At 45.8% G+C, this 17,850-nt stretch overlaps 1 protein-coding gene across 1 annotated transcript in view; it reads left to right on the top strand.

Annotated features, from left to right (window-relative positions):
- ADAMTS7 (ADAM metallopeptidase with thrombospondin type 1 motif 7) overlaps nt 1-17,850 on the top strand; it is a 143,178-nt gene that overhangs the window by 24,443 nt on the left and 100,885 nt on the right. Inside the window, exons 7-10 of the mRNA XM_084642522.1 lie at nt 991-1,140; nt 4,233-4,376; nt 16,383-16,527; nt 17,074-17,166. Coding sequence (XP_084498648.1) covers nt 991-1,140; nt 4,233-4,376; nt 16,383-16,527; nt 17,074-17,166 — 532 coding nt within the window. The remainder of the gene's footprint in view (nt 1-990; nt 1,141-4,232; nt 4,377-16,382; nt 16,528-17,073; nt 17,167-17,850) is intronic.

Here is a 17,850-nt window from a genome sequence, read left to right on the forward strand (position 1 = left end):
AGAGCATCAGGGAGGGTGTCTGATTCCCAGTGAAATCCTGTGGGATTTGGGCACTTGGATTCTTTAGGCTTCTTTGAGGATCCCAGCCCAAGTGTGTTTTCCTTATGGGTAAGGGGTACAATGGAGAAAATGAGGGTGTTGTGGGAGATGCCATGCTTCTGAATGTATTGGGAGTTGGTGATCTCAAGTCGTTTCACTAACTCCCAATACATTCAGAAGCATGGCATCTCCCACAACACCCTCATTTTCTCCAGGAGATTTACTTTGCAATAGAAATAAGACACTGTAGGGCAGTACATGCCTGTGGGGTTATTGTTACTGTTCTTCTTGGGTGGCTGTAGTCACTTTGCCATAGCTATCTGGGGCTGAGGTAATCCCCCAAGAAATGCACCAGCCTGTTGTGTCCCATTGCTTAATTATTCCCAGCCCCAGCTGTACTTTTAAAGTGGAATTAATGGAACCAAGCTGCTTTTGATTTTAAATTAACCAGTCTCCTTAGTAAGATGGGCTCCTGGGAGAGCAAATGGAAAAAGAGGGCCATAATTCTGTTACATTCAGATGCATCCACTCTTTGTTTCTGTTTAAACAGTTAATATGTTGTCACCTTTTATATACACACTATATATGTTACAGCTGGGTTAGCTAGATACTATGCCATGTCACAGGATGGAACCCCAGCACCCAATCAGCCAGAGGCTGCAGATATAATTGCATTGTGCAAATTGTATCCATCAGGTACACAGCACAGAGAGCCTACTGTATTGAAGTGAGACCAGAGTCCCTTCTACTTAGGGAGATGTTTACCATCCCCTACTCAATACAAACCTTGCAACATTCGGCGTTTCCCTTTCAATCTAATTGCTGACCCCACTCCAGAGTTTTCAGACAATAGTTTTGCTCAGTTTTATTTTGACACTTTGGAAGATGCTATGATTTAAACAACCGGTTTGTCCTGTGTGTGTGTTTTGTTTTTCCCCCTGCCTGTAAAAGGAAAGACATCTGTGCTGCAATGAACAGGCCTTGTGAGACTCTGGGTCTCTCTCACGTGTCAGGAATGTGTCAGCATCACAGAAGCTGTAATATAAATGAGGATACAGGACTTCCCCTGGCTTTCACCGTGGCACATGAACTCGGACACAGGTACTTAGGGATTTGTTTAATCTCTTTCATGACCCCTCTCCTGGAAAGACACACCATTCAGCTCTTACTTTAAAAAGTGCAGGTGGTACACAAAGTGGGAAAATATCCATCTATAATCATAGAATAACAGGATTGGAAGGGACCTCAGGAGGTCATCTAGTCCAACCCCCTGCTCAGCCTTGCCTTACTCAGGCAAAACTCCCTCTAAAGTCAGTGGAAGTTCTGAGTTTACCCTGAGGATTTTGCTCAGAGAGTTTCATTTTTGGAACTTTATTATTTTCTGAGTTTAAACTGTCTCTGCACACTCCCAGGAGCCCCAGTGCAGTTACATTCATATGTCAAATCCAGTCTGACTGAACTCTGACTTCAAGGCAAGCTGAATGGTGTTCTGTAAATGCGCTGGCCCAAGATCAAACCAGAGTTCGTGAAATGTTTTGAACAAGACTTTTTAATTAGGAATTCTTCAAATTTAGTTTATTTATAGAATTGGTGACAAATGTTTGGTTTGTTTTCCCAACCTGTTTAATGCAATTAACTTTGGAAAGGTCTTTTAAATAGCAGTTTAATACAGCTTCAGGAAACCATTATATATTTTAAATGTTAATTTCGTCTCATATTGTGTATATCACATTTCTGTGAGTAAGTATAGATTATCTGAAGTTTAATTTAATCAGTTTTGTTCAATAGTCTCATCTTTTCCTTGTTTGAGTTTGAAATAAGAAAGACTACTTCAAAATTCTTTTATATTTACATAAAAATATATACCTTAAGGAAAGTACCATGTATTGATATATTCACTGACTTGCACTAAACTTTGAATTCATTGATCCATTAATTAAATGTTTGCTTTACATTTTCCCCTTCTACGTCCCCCATTGGGTTTGATATCAGCTATACCACATAGATCCTCTTCTTTGCAGGCAGTATTTCTTCCACATTATTTCAATTACATTTTTAGCAAATGCCTCAGAAATATACAGAAGTGAATAATATGTCAAAATGGCAACTTACAGACAGCCTAGACAGCTGTAGTAAACCACAGCCTTTAAATTAAGTAACACCATTTTCTGCGTGCTTTGTTGTCCCTGTCAGCACCTGGATTCATTGTCTTTTATATCTGTTGCCCCCGGGAGCTTTCCAGATTAGATGTAGTTACTGCTGACAGTGTGTAATAAATACATTTCTAAGTCCATGCATTTCAATGAGTGGGAAAGCAACAATATAGGCATTATTAAGCTTGGCGGCTGTGCATTTGCAAAAGCACAAAATGAACCATTTGTGGGAACAAGGAGCTAGGCAGTGACTCCCCAAGGTTCAGACTGTGAACAGCACGTTCCTGTACGCCAGTGTATGCAGTGATTATATGAGACAAATATTTGTTCATCGAGAACAAATTGGAAACAAGCTAATTTTCATCATCCTCTTCAGGCAGTTGGGCTTAGTCAATCATTCTTGCACTGAGTTCTCTAGCCACATTCTGATCTCACTTGCCCTGGATTTAGGCCAATGACTTCAGCGGAAATACTCTGGACTTACACCAGTGTGAGAGAAGCAGCAGACCTCTGGGTTGGAAGGACATAGAGTAACTATGGAGAGGAGATTATGAGGCTGTATCCCTTTCATTTTTATTTGTGGGCAAAATTTTCAAAACCACCTAAGTGACTTACAGTGGGGCTTGGTGCTTTGGAAAATTGTACCCTGTACATTTTGGGTTTTACATACATCAGACAATAACTCACAGGGCCAATTTTAAGTGTGAGCCACCACTTGGGACTCCACACTGTGGGAGCCTTGCAGTCTTGCCAGTGTTGACTCACCACCCCACTGCAAAAAAAGAGCTGCAAGTATCTGCCTGAATTTTATCCAACTTTGCTTAGTCTGCACTCAGTGCCCTTTGTGCATTCACTTCTCAGGATCATTTGTGCAAGCGTGTTTTACTGGCAGCAATATTCATGGAAAGTGCACTGCAAAGTTGAATGCACGAGTAGTTGTGGAAACCTAATGTTAAATTCATACTTGTGGCTATAGCATGCTTGCCCAATCAAGAAACAATAGCATGTGACTTATCTGACCAATCATAACTAACCAAATGTAGCTCTAATAAAGCAAGAATCAAATACTTTCTGTGGGGTTAAAACAATAATCACATGAAAGTGCATCAAATTTCAAACAAGTAAATCTGAGGAAACTGCCAACTGTTCTCAGGTATTGTGCGATCAGAAAAGAGGCTCATTGGATGCTACATCATCTGTTGCGTATTATCCACTCAGCTCTGCTTATTGTATGTGCTGTCCTGGTCTCCACCCTGCCCTCTCTTGACGGGCAGCAAACCCACCCCATGTCCACATCTCCACTTCCAGCCCTGAAACTCAAAATTGCCGAGGGAGGTTGTGGAATCTCCACCACTGGAGGTTTTTAAGAGCAGGTTGGACAAACCCCTGTCAGGGATGGTCTAGATAATACTTAGTCCTGCCTTGAGTGCAGGGGACTGGACCAGATGACCTCTCGAGGTCCCTTCCCGTCTATGTCTCCATGCCCTGCTGCAGGCCCTGCATAAAGTGCAGTAACGGGGGGGGGATCCCCACATCACCCAGCTACCTACTTCCCTCCACACATTGATTAGTTATTGGTATACAGCAGTGCATTAAGGCCCTCACTGTGACTGGAGCCCCATTGCTCTGGGCACTGTCTATACACCCAGGAGTCCCTACCTCACAGAGCTCACAATCTAAATAGACAAGGCAGAGAGAGGACGGAGCTTGCCCCTGTCACACAGTGGATCAGTGACAGAGCCAGAAATAGATCACAGGTCTCCTGGTTCCCAGCCCAGGGTTCAGTCCATTGAATCAGCTGGGTTCACACTGACAGTGATGTAACTTCTATTGCATTGGACCTGGCTTCATTAAAGTTGACAATGAGGTAAAATCTCTGTGCAGAGCAGTGGTGTGTTAAGAACAGAGTAACTGGGAGAAACTGTCCTAGGTCTTTGTAATGAAAGGCTTGATGTGAATGTGCTAGAAAGCAAAGCACCTGTGCTGTTGTATCCAAGCGTGCGGCTCACCTCTCCTTTGTGGGACTGTGCTCTTACACAGTTTTGGGATTCAGCATGATGGAAGCGGCAATGACTGTGAGCCAGTTGGGAAAAGACCTTTCATCATGTCTCCACAGCTCCTGTATGACACCTCTCCACTCACCTGGTCCCGCTGCAGCAGGGAGTACGTCACACGATTCCTCGAGTAAGTCCCCCACCCTCTCTCCTTACTTTCCTTCAATATCTGTGCTAGTGTAAGGGCTCCTCAGCCAGTCAGGAGTCAGGCGCCGTAGTCGGAGGGGGCCTGGATGAAACAGAGAGCTGGACTCAGAGCAGCAGGTGCAGAACACGTCTGATTGCTACTGGCTGGCCGCCTTCAGCATGGGCTTGGAGTGGCTGGGCTGCCTAGTCATTGGTAGGAAGTTCAAGGACTTGAGAGTGGAAGGAGGAAAAGTCTTATGTAGCGGTGAGGTGGGAATGGGAGTGGGGGTGGAGGTGGGTTTGCCCCTGAGGAAGAATTTTCTGGAGGAACAACAGGTCTGAATTGTGAATGGACTTGGGGCCTGTGTAGCCTTGATCCATCCACAGCAAGACCCACACTACATCAAGACTTGGAAAGGACACGGGGCCTTCAGAGGTGGCTTATCTCATCTACTGATCTCTCATGTTTAACATTCTTGGGATGCATTTTTAATCTTCATTGTGCTGTATTTTCAGTGCCTTAAAAAGGGAGCTGCAAGCCCTTTGTTAATGGAGGAAAGGCTCATTCTTTTTCACTCAAGCTTCTGGAGATAACTCCTCAGCCTCTCCTGTAAATGGGATTTTGACTTTTTTCAGCAGTGTGTCTCACTGAAATGCAGCTTGAAAGGGCTTTCAGGTGTGGGTCATGCAGAAAGGACCATTCAACAATGAGCTGCAGATGTTCTTGATATTGGCATATCAAGGCAGAGAATGGGACAGAGGGCTGGGACCTTTGGTAATTGGCAACCAATGTTTCTGATATTCTAGAACATGCATCACTTGAATCATTTCCTTTGTCTTCAGCAAATGTTGGTGCCCGACGTACTCCCAGTGTTATGACAAATTATTGAGATTTTTATATGGGGCCAATTTGCTGACATGACCATAAAGCAATCTATATAATGAGATCTGAATGCAGGAACTGGGGGTGAGTAGAAATGTGCAACCTCATTCTTCCCCCATTTATCGTCCATGAGCCCTTGTGTGTCCAGACTCCAAATCACTGGTATCTAATTTTGACAGCTGACAGGGAACCATTTGGGAAGTCGAAAGGAATTTGCTTTCGGACAGCACCTTTCATAGTCAATATTCCCAAGGGGCTTTCCCAAATAGGGAGTTAGATGACGGGACTTAGGCATTGTGGAGACAAACTGAGCAAACATTGGGGCCCAGTTCCCTGAATTGCTGGTCCCCACCTTGACATGCAGTCAGCTGCCCTTCATTCCCACTGGACCTCAGCATCTTGCCGAATCAGGCCCTACGTGAAGTACAGTCACAGGACTGGCCATTGGAGCCCTTTGTGGAGAGGGGGCACGCTGGATGGGATGCTCGCAGTGAAATCCTGGCCCCATTGAAATCAATGGGAATTTTGCCGCACTGTAGGGTTACTCCTCTCTCTTGCTGAAAAGAGCACTGTCGCAATGCCACCGGTCTCCTTTCTAAACAAAGTCCTATTTTCTTTCCCACTGCAGCACACGCGCAGTGACGACCATCCAGCCAACCAGTGTCCGCTCACTCTCAGGCTCCGGAGCTGTGTAAAACTTCAGTTCCAGTCTGTTCTACATTTCATTGCCTCGTGCCACTGACTGTTAATCCTGATTGCTAATGCACATTTAAATCACACGCAGCTTTCTGGATCACACGTCCTTCTATCCTGTCACATAAACGTGTAGCATTACGCTATATCCTACACAAAAGGACCTGGAGCACTATAAGAGACGTTCTTTTGAATGTAAAAAGAAAAGGAGGACTTGTGGCACCTTAGAGACGAACCAATTTATCTGAGCATAAACTTTCGTGAGCTACAGCTCACTTCCTTGAATGTGTGTGTTCGATTGTTGCGCGCAGTGTAGATCCTTAAGACCTGTCCAATTTTCTCCGTTTAATTACTAGTCGGGATACTCACAAGTGCAGCACATGTGCATGCCCAGAAATACTGGTTCTGCTCTCACTCACGCCAGCGTCTCCTCACTCACACCAGCGTCTCCTCACTCACACCAGTGCAAGTGAGAGGAGAACCGGACAGAGCATTTTGACCAATTCCGCCAAAGGGAGACGTGGCACCTGTGCTTTGGTTCGTGTCATTTTTACATCACACTGACCTTAACAACTGGAAAAGTAGGACTGTAGCCACTCTGTAGACCCTGCTCCCCACCCCTGCACAATATAAGCAGCAGCAGAGTGCCAGGGAAAAAGGGGACACCTCAGTCTGGAACGTTCCACGCCCCTACGGCCTCGCACTGGCAAGCAGCGTGGGCAGCAATCTGGGGCCAGACAAGCGCTGCCCATAAGAGTGCTTGCGATCTCTCCTTTTCTGCTGCTCAGGCATTCCCAGCACCACTGCAAACATGACTGGAGAAAACCCAGGCACTGGCTTGTGCCAGTTGCCTTTGTCACGCTCTTGAGACCTGGTATTCTCATAGCAAAGCTTTACCTTGCTTTATCCTCTGCTCTGCACCAAGTGACTTTCCAAGGCAAACTAATTCTGTTGGTCTCTGGGCAGGAGGTATTCCATGCTGTAGCTAGGCTGAGACACATTCTTTTGTACAGCTGTTTATTTTTAGCACCACACTGCTGACTCTTCAGTTTGTTATTGGGTTCGTAAAACTGGTGCCTTGAGATTTGCATCCATCCGTGAGTACCTGGCATTGCTGGGACATTCCACTTCCTTGCTGCAGGGAAAAGGATGAGAGGGCCTTCAAGAAGCAATGATAGGGGAAATTGCAGCTGCATCTCATCTGCAAGGAACCGAGCAGCCAGGCAGAAGGCCTAGCTATGTGCATGGCGTGCAGGCTGGCTGTGTGACTGATCCCGCGTCTCAGGTACTCAGCTCTAAATGACAGCCAACAGCTTAAATACACAGCCTTGGCTCTCAGGTAGTGTAAGCTGGTGTAGATCTATGACTTCAGTGGAGCTATGCTGACTTTCACCAGCTACTGATCTGGCCTTCTATTTTTAACCTTCACTTTTAGAATAGGAATTTCCTGATCACCATCACCTTGAGCTGCACTTAGTGTCCCAAGAAAGAAAAGGATCATCTGGATGCATTTCCAGTTAATTTCTGTCTCTCTCCTCCCCCAAGAAGGGCAGCTCTTCCTTCAAGGGGAGAGAACACTTCAGCAAAAGTATTTCATTGTCTGTGACATCCCTCGGGCCAGGGAAAGGGGATGGTGTGAGCACAGAAATGTCTGTGTTGTTAAAATAATGTTGGCAGGAAAGTAGGGAGGTATAAGCCAAGGAATTAGACCCTCCTGACCCAGGCTTACTAGATATCATAGAATCATAGAATATCAGGGTTGGAAGGGACCCCAGAAGGTCATCTAGTCCAACCCCCTGCTCGAAGCAGGACCAATTCCCAGTTAAATCATCCCAGCCAGGGCTTTGTCAAGCCTGACCTTAAAAACCTCTAAGGAAGGAGATTCTACCACCTCCCTAGGTAACGCATTCCAGTGTTTCACCACCCTCTTAGTGAAAAAGTTTTTCCTAATATCCAATCTAAACCTCCCCCACTGCAACTTGAGACCATTACTCCTCGTTCTGTCATCTGCTACCATTGAGAACAGTCTAGAGCCATCCTCTTTGGAACCCCCTTTCAGGTAGTTGAAAGCAGCTATCAAATCCCCCCTCATTCTTCTCTTCTGCAGGCTAAACAATCCCAGCTCCCTCAGCCTCTCCTCATAAGTCATGTGTTCTAGACCCCTAATCATTTTTGTTGCCCTTCACTGGACCCTCTCCAATTTATCCACATCCTTCTTGTAGTGTGGGGCCCAAAACTGGACACAGTACTCCAGATGAGGCCTCACCAATGTCGAATAGAGGGGAACGATCACGTCCCTCGATCTGCTCGCTATGCCCCTACTTATACATCCCAAAATGCCATTGGCCTTCTTGGCAACAAGGGCACACTGCTGACTCATATCCAGCTTCTCGTCCACTGTCACCCCTAGGTCCTTTTCCGCAGAACTGCTGCCTAGCCATTCGGCCCCTAGTCTGTAGCTGTGCATTGGATTCTTCCGTCCTAAGTGCAGGACCCTGCACTTATCCTTATTGAACCTCATCAGATTTCTTTTGGCTCAATCCTCCAATTTGTCTAGGTCCTTCTGTATCCTATCCCTCCCCTCCAGCGTATCTACCACTCCTCCCAGTTTAGTATCATCTGCAAATTTGCTGAGAGTGCAATCTACACCATCTACCATATGCCTGGAACAGTCTTTGCATTGAAAATTGCACTGTTCAATTTTGTATAAAAGAGAGAAAGAAATCAAAAAAAGATTTGAACATGTGAAAACAATTCATATATTAAACGGAGAGCTGCCCTGGGCGTGCATCCACGTGAATCTGCATGTCTGACTCGGAAGCCTCTGGGCCTGAATATGTGAGGGGCTGAACGCTATCAATGCACAAGAAGATCAGCCGCACTCAGCTGGCTGAGGTCCCAAAGACCAGGGATGGCCTCTCCCTAGCGACTCTTCCTCCTCCCTCATTGTGACTAGATTTTTTTTTAAGTGACCAGCATCATTTAAATCTAAGAAATCCACTGTGAGTCTGGAGGAGGCTGTGAATCTTATTGCCCCCGACCGCTAATGGAGACCCTCCTTTGGCTCAAGAAATAGCTCTGCTGCTCATGGATCCAAGGGTCGCTGGTGCAAGTCCCAGCGAAGTTGGCTGTTGCCACGAGTAGTTCAAACCACCCCGTGTAATGGACCCGTGGAGGCAAGTCTGGTATGAGGTCTGGTGGCTTAAATAACAGACTTAGGAAGCGACACCAATTGTGCACTCGCAATCAAGTGCATTGTTAAAGTAGGGCACCTATGTAGTTTTCTCCCTCTAGCCTTAGCAGAAGAGAGTATTAAGGCTCTTAGGTGTCACCATTAAGGGGAGAGGTTCCATAGTGAAAGTAGAAGACTGACTTTACTATGGGGGGAACGAACTGCGCCCGTTTCATGTCTCATCAGTGCCAGATTTCTCCCAGCCCTCTCGCTGTCTAGGCCAAAGGAGGGAGAATACTTTTGACAGGTGACGTAAGTACCCTTGGAGGTCAGAGGCTGGCTGCAGGTCTGACAGGAACTGCAGCTCAATGACACACAAAATGAGGGAGGATTTTGGCTTCCAAAGACGATGCATGAATACGGGAAAAGGGTTTCAAAGGCAGATGCCAAGAATGAGAAAACGAAGTGCTTTCCATCCTAGTGCCACTCCCTCTGTGTGATCTGAAAAGCAGGGGGCATCCAAAGGTGTCCATGTTGTGACGGCACTCTCTGGCTCGATGGCCATCAACTAGTCTGACCTCTTGTGTATCACAACCCACCAGCACCACTGCTCACCAACCCCAACAACCAAAGTATTCCAGTCCACAGGAGACTAGACTAGTATGTGCCATAGGCAGGGGGGAAGCTCATGGAATCAAAAACAAAACATCAGGAGTAATTATTCTTTGTCTGTTTGTTACAGTTATCTAGAGACTGAATGGCCATACCAAATGCCAGGGAGAGATCAAGGAGCAGGCTTTTTCACCCTTGTTCTTTCGGACTGAAGTTTCACATCAGACAGTGAACAAACCAGTCTTAAGGAACAGCAGTGCAATGCCTTGGGTGTAGGGGGCACTTAGAGTCCAACTCTTATAACTTGACTTGACACTCCACTGAATGCATTGTTTTCCTTTCTATAAAACACCCTTTTGATGTTTTTCCATGAGCAAGTAAACAAAATAGCTTTGGAGCTGCCAGGCCGTGACTTTGCTGGACTCAGAAATTAATGTAAAGCTTGCAACAGGAATATAATATTTCCTCCAGTCACATGATCAGCTCTTCATTTCATGCCAGTTCAGCACTATAGTATTCACAGAAATCCAGACCTCTCAAGCATGGTCTAGAGGACACTGTGTCCTAGCTCGAATTAGACTTCGATACATTTGGCTGGAAAGACCCAACCAAGTTCAAAGCAGCGGTCTGTTTAAAAGTGCTGGGCACCTGTCCCAAAAGGAGAGTCGCTGGGAAGCTGCCTGTGGAAAAAGATCCATGTAATTTTAAAGCATTGTGTTTCCAACGGGGTGCATGGGGCTGTGAAGCCAACGTTCTGACAGGAAGGGTGAGGAGATAGGCAGCCTTACTGGGCAGAGACACTGTGCGTTAGGCCAAAGTGGGAGTGCTGTCTGGGACCGGACTGGCTACACCCTTTGGAAAGATACAATGTGTCTGTCCCGGGGGGTACACTCTCCTCATTGAGTGTTGTGGAGAAGTGTATCTGACTGTGTGATAGGCTATAACCCCATGTACTGGTAGGCCTTGTCTACGTGAGAACAGCAGGCCAGTTTCACTTAAATCAGTTTCTAAATCAGTCCAGTTAACCCCTGCGCAGATGCTCCGATTTTGGTTTAAGGCTGTCTTATTTTGCGTTAATTTGAATCTGTTCCCAGTCACCTTAAACCAAACTGCTATAATCCACTTGTACACTGAAATCGGAGTATCCAGGCAGGGGTTTGCATCAGGTGAACCATGTCAGTTTAAATAAACTCCTTAAAGTTAAACCAGTGACACTTGTTCATAGACAAGCCCGTGGGTAATACAGCAAAAGCATTTGATGGCAATGAAGGCAGATCAGGAACATTCCAGAATTAAGTGCCCATGGGGCATCCTCTAAACGTATCCTCCTGCCTCACTGATGTTTACTAACCTCTGAAGACTTTAGCATCTGAAATACCACTATCAACAAACCTGGTCGTCTTTGCTTCTTAATAACTGTAGAAAGACCTGGATGTTTCAAGAGGTAAAAAACACGAGCTATGAGACCAGGGAACGTGGCAGTGAGGAACATTAGCTCGTACTGCATACAGCAGTAGCCACGGAAATGCAGCCTCCTTTAAAGGTGCTCTCCTCAGTACCTACCAGCTTCATTTTTGAGGGTTGTAGCTTGGAGATGCAGATCTGAAGGTCAGTGAGCTTTGGTGCTGACCATCTGTATTAGCAGGTCATTGACATTAATGGTATGACGTATGAAGCACCAGGACATCTGCCATTAGCCCTGTTTGCTCCAATGAGACCCTTTCCTGTAAGTGATGAAACTGAGGTCATGACTTCCTCAGAGTGAGGAACTTGGCTGTGACCTCATTACACAGCTAAAAATCTGCCACTTGTTCCTGGTGAATGTGCCCTTGGTTGTACTCCTCCAGGGAGTCGCTGAGATGCTTTGCGATTGGTAGTGGGATTCTCTTGTAGCTCATCTGGAGACAAATGCCTGGTACTAAATCAAGCAAAGAGTGCTTGTCCTTTCTGTGAATGCTAATCATGGTGGAAGTCAAGGGTGTTGTAAACCGACCTGAATTAACACCCTAATGCTGAAGAAATAAGCGGTTGCAGTTTTATAACAACTCCCCCAGGAGCGCTCTTTGCTCATATTGTGAGTTGGGTAAGGAGTTACAAGGAGTCAGGAGTTTAGAGCCTCATCAGGCTGTTGCTACACGCATCTGTTTTACTATTGCACTTTAATAGCTGATTCCAGGTCATAAGGCTAGAAAGGATTGTGCAACCAAACCCATTCCAGCAGCAATATTGCAGGCTCAACCCTCTTACCAGTAAACTAGGAACTACCCAGAGAAGCACCACTAGGTTTAAGTAGTCTGATGGTCCCTCACAGCCCAAACTGGACCCTCTGTTCCATATTCCCTTTCTGGGGAAGCCTTTTCAGTTTCCTAAGACCAGCAGGAGTTGGACGGATGTCAAGATTTGAGACTCATTGGAAGACGTTTTCTTTGCTATTACCTTGTTTTGTTACACATTAGAGAACTGTCAGATCCCCTTGCATCCCACCCTCATCTGCCGATTGCAAATGACAGACATTTAACCCTATCTTTCCGTATCTCCCACCCCCATGGTATGTAGGTGCCCCATTCATATACGTAGTAAATTAGCATATTTTCCAGGAACAAAGTATAACCATTTCCAGCAAGTGCATGTAACACATGTGCTTGCCAAGGGGCTTTGGGTGTGAGAGCCTTGGTTTGCACGGGGAAAGCTAATCACTAACTTCTCCCTCTCCAAGCCGTTCCAGGAGTATACACGCCTCCAGGACATGCTAAAGGGGACATTTTTGCAGAAGCTGTTGTTAAAAGGACTGGAAGGTCATGCCTGACTAATCTAATCGCCTTTTATGATGAGATTACTGGTTCTGTGGATGAAGGGAAAGCAGTGGATGTATTGTTTCTAGACTTTAGCAAAGCTTTTGACACGGTCTCCCATAGTATTCTTGTCAGCAAGTTAAGGAAGTATGGGCTGGATGAATGCACTATAAGGTGGGTAGAAAGCTGGCTAGATTGTCGGGCTCAACGGGTAGTGATCAATGGCTCCATGTCTAGTTGGCAGCCGGTGTCAAGTGGAGTGCCCCAGGGGTCGGTCCTGGGGCCGGTTTTGTTCAATATCTTCATAAATGATCTGGAGGATGGTGTGGATTGCACTCTCAGCAAATTTGCGGATGATACTAAACTGGGAGGAGTGGTAGATACGCTGGAGGGGAGGGATAGGATACAGAAGGACCTAGACAAATTGGAGGATTGGGCCAAAAGAAATCTGATGAGGTTCAATAAGGATAAGTGCAGGGTCCTGCACTTAGGACGGAAGAACCCAATGCACAGCTACAGACTAGGGACCGAATGGCTAGGCAGCAGTTCTGCGGAAAAGGACCTAGGGGTGACAGTGGACGAGAAGCTGGATATGAGTCAGCAGTGTGCCCTTGTTGCCAAGAAGGCCAATGGCATTTTGGGATGTATAAGTAGGGGTATAGCGAGCAGATCGAGGGACGTGATCGTTCCCCTCTATTCGACATTGGTGAGGCCTCATCTGGAGTACTGTGTCCAGTTTTGGGCCCCACACTTCAAGAAGGATGTGGATAAATTGGAGAGAGTCCAGCGAAGGGCAACAAAAATGATTAGGGGACTGGAACACATGAGTTATGAGGAGAGGCTGAGGGAGATGGGATTGTTTAGCCTGCAGAAGAGAAGAATGAGGGGGGATTTGATAGCTGCTTTCAACTACCTGAAAGGGGGTTCCAAAGAGGATGGCTCTAGACTGTTCTCAATGGTAGCAGATGACAGAACGAGGAGTAATGGTCTCAAGTTGCAGTGGGGGAGGTTTAGATTGGATATTAGGAAAAACTTTTTCACTAAGAGGGTGGTGAAATACTGGAATGCGTTACCTAGGGAGGTGGTAGAATCTCCTTCCTTAGAGGTTTTTAAGGTCAGGCTTGACAAAGCCCTGGCTGGGATGATTTAACTGGGAATTGGTCCTGCTTCGAGCAGGGGGTTGGACTAGATGACCTTCTGGGGTCCCTTCCAACCCTGATATTCTATGATTCTATGATTCTAAGGAGATCTCTGTGTTTGAATCCCAGGCCCGTGCTCCAATTTGTTTTATTCTGGAAGAGTCAGGATGCTTCTGACTTGCTTTAGCTAAATAAAGAAATAAAGAAATAAAATACCTAGCCAAGATGTTTTTAAACCGTAGGACAAGTGTTTCGATGTAAGCTTGGCTCCTTAGAATGACAGAGTTAAATCTTGGATCAGGGTCTGCTTCCCCACAGAGGAGACAAATTGATTTGAGTGCACTTTACTATGTGTGGGTCTCTTGGACAAGGCCTTCCTGCCGAGATCATGTCTGCTTTGCATGGTTTTTGAACTCTTACGGCATTGGCGTCTCTTGAAAACCCACCTGTTTGTCCCACATTTCCCCTCGCTCACTGTGGTGTATGGTGGTTGATGGCTGCCCTTCACTTTGGAGGCAGCTGCATTTGAGCAGAGCTGACTATAAATGTGAACTGCATTGGGATCCTTCTGTACTGAAAGCGCTGTCTAAATGGAGGATGCTATTGGTGTTATGCCTTAAAGTGTCCCCTTCCCCAAAATACAGGACTTAAAAGAAAATTAAAGTTTGTCTCTGTAGTTGTTGAAAAATATCTTCCATCTCCTCTAAATGCACCGCCTCTGCCCCAGACTAGTGCATTCTCCTGGTCAAACTAGATCACTGCTCATTTTGCAGTGCAAGCACAGTGGCCTGGCTGAATACATAACTTTCTGGATATCCACAAAGCACAAGGCAGGAGGAAAAAAGCTGCAATGGAGCGGAAGTAATTTCATTTGTCTTTTTCATCTCTGACTTTATCTCCTCTATGGGGTTAAAAATTCATCGGAACATAAACATCCTTAAAGATTCCTTTCAAATGTTGGTAAACATTTTTTAAAAAATATTTTGCCTCTATCCCTCCTGCTGTGGTGCTTTGAAACACCATTTGGATTTTGTTCCTGAATCTAATAAAACTGCTGCTCGTTTTGTCTACATCTTGTGGTTCTGTGGAAGTAAACATTGTCACAACTTGATGTGCAACTGTTATGCTTGGTCTCCTACGCATACTGGCATCCTCTTTAGCTCAGCAGCTGGCCTTTCTTAACTAGCATTGAGCAAGAACATAAACACGCTGATGCCTCACCACTGACATAAATGCAGCAGTGCATAGTCTTTTCCACACACTCACATTTGCGATGCCCTTACTTGTCCTACACCACATAGGAAGCACCCACAACTTACTGTGCTGATTTTAACTGGGAATAGATTGGATCTGCCAATAATTTCCTTTACATCCCCTCCCTGACTTGCTAGTAAGATATCCTGGCTATTTATTTCCATCTCGGCACTAACCGCATCTCTCTAGCTGACCTGATTTTGCAGCTCTTGACCTTAAGCTGTGCTCCTTTCAGGGTAGCTGTGACAAGGAGCCTGTGAGCTATTATATTTTAAATGACCTGCAGAACTGGTGCTGTCTTTTCCTTCTGATAACAACCATTGCACTGCAATGAGCTCTCAGAGACCTTTAAATGAAATCGGTAACGGGAGATATTGTTCCATGGCTGGGGTGCAGGAACGAGTGCAGGTTTCTTGAGTAAGGGATTTATAGACACGGCTTCAGAAGCGTCAGGCACAAAGCCAGATGATAGGAACAGGGAAAAGTGTCTCCCATAATAGGAACGAGGCCAAGAGCTCAACCCTGCAGTACGCTCTTGCAAGGAGAGAATTTAAAGCGCAGGCTGTCTGCATCAAGCCTGCCACCTCATCAAACTCTAAAGGAGCAAAACTAATAAACAGAGCAGAGGAAACCAGTGCTGTTCCATCTAGGCCTAAGGAAGGGTCTGCAGACTCAGACTTTCTTCTCAAATTAACCTGGTGCAAGAAAATCCCTGACAGCTGCTCTCAGGGAGGTGTAATTTTATTGCGAACATTTCTCATCTTGGCAGGTTAAGAATGTGTCCGAGCAGTGTTTTGCCCTCTATGTTGTGATAGCTCATTTAAACACAGTAATAACTTACTTGAGTGCTTTCAAGGTACCACAGTAAAAACCAGGCTGCCTCCCCATCTTTGACAATGAGGATTTAGGCTGGAGTTATTTGTATTCAGATCGATGGGTGGAAGATTTTTCTTCTCTTGATTTAATGTTAAATGTGGGAGTCTCTTTGCTGAAGTTTTCAATGGGGTCTTGCACACAAAGTGGGCCATATCCTGGGAGTTTCACCATTGACTTCAGCAGGAGTAAAATGGGTCCCGCATTCTGAAATACTTTACAGGTAGAAATAGAGCAAAGAGGTAATGCTTGGGAATAGCTGCTCTCATGCTGCCCGCACAGAACATTGTATGTACATGCACTGGGGTAAGCGGTAAGTGTTGGAAATCCTCACAGCCTCACTGGCTCAGCTGAGTACCTAACGTTGAGAGCAGGCTCTCCCATGAAATCTCAGGTCCAGCAGGGTATCAGAGCAAACAGCTGTTGGTGCTCACCAGCTGCAGATGACTCATGGCTGCCATTTGAGTCATGACTCTTCCTTTGTTTGTAACAACAATTCTAACATTCTACAAGAGCCTGTTTTGCGAGTCTCTTCTTGCCCTACATTGATCCCCATCTGCTGGAGTCTGACTTGTCTGTTTCATGTTTGCAGTCGAGGCTGGGGGTTGTGTCTGGATGACCCACCTGCCAAAGAAGTGGTAGACTACCCCTTGGTTCCACCAGGAGTCCTCTATGACGTCAGCCATCAGTGCCGGCTGCAGTATGGAGCGTATTCCGTCTTCTGCGATGACATGGATGTAAGCCAGTTTTGGGGGTTCCTGCAGTTTTCCTTTATGAAATGACAGAATTTGTGAATGCTGAGTGACAGGCTGAACTGTGAGAGTCTTTGCATAGACACTCACTCTCTGCTGATGAAGGGATAAATAAATCCTGCATTATGAATTGTTAGAGGCGAAAACACCACTGTTATCTTGGCTGAATTAGGAGAGAGGTTGGTTTGTTTGTGGAGCCCTCTGCCCCCAAAGCTCCCCTTCCAATAGATCCAGGGAGCCAAACTGACGGCACACACAGACATTCTCTCCTCCTGGTTTAAGGAAGGGTCACCGTAAAGGAGAGGAAAGTAAGGGGGCTAAATATGGGAAAGCGAACGTTCGAACTGTCAGAGAAAAGGGTGGCCAGAAAGGCAGTTCTATAGACAAAAAGGTCGCTGTGGCTTTCTTTGCTGACTGATTAGATCAGTGGGATAATTCAATCTGTGAACACGTTTCAAACAGGTCCGATTTGGGCTGGCCCTTTGGAATGCTCAGTAATCTCCATGCTGTGTCCACGCTTGTTTTCTGCAGAACGTCTGCAATACGCTCTGGTGCTCAGTGGGGAACACATGCCACTCCAAGCTGGATGCTGCCGTCGACGGCACAAAGTGTGGCGAGAACAAGGTAATTAGAGTAAATTGTATTTGCAGCCACAGTCGATTGCAGAGTGTAATTCCACAGCATCAGAACTACAGCTGTGAACATGCCTAGAAATGGATACATTCGGCTCCGTTGAATTTGTGTGTTCTGATAATTACTTAAACGTTCAGCACTGTTGAGTATTCAAACAGCGTATGCTTCAAATCACCGAGGCAGCCAGGTGCTAATGTTTGCCATGTCACGGCTACCGGCACAGCTTTGGTTAGGTGAGGTCTAGAAGGACCTAGCTATGTATATTTTTTCTGGTACATTGCATGAACTTGCACAAGGATCAGCACATCTGTGGGGTGTGGGGGAAATGGGGGATTTGATCTCCTCTGCTTAACTTTAAAGGTAAAGGGTAAAATCCAAAATTTTGCAGGCAAAAATACACCCCTACATCAAAATGCTTAATATAGACCCAGTCATGCAGTCCTTACTCTGGCACAACTCCAGTGGCTTTCAGGAAGAGATCTGCCTCAGTAAGAATGACAGGACTGGGCCCTAAATCCATTGAAGCAGCAGTTTGCTGAAGCAGCATAAGAGGTGGAGTTGTGTTTTGCTCCCTGATGCGTTCACATGGCAGCTGTTGGCCTTATGGGCCTGACTTTCCAAGCATTGCATATGCAACTGCAGCCTCATTCACACTCAACTTTCCTCCAGCCCAGC

The sequence above is a fragment of the Lepidochelys olivacea genome (genome assembly GCF_965140295.1).
Source record: "Lepidochelys olivacea isolate rLepOli2 genome assembly, chromosome: 10".
Classification (NCBI taxonomy): Eukaryota; Metazoa; Chordata; order Testudines; family Cheloniidae; genus Lepidochelys; species Lepidochelys olivacea.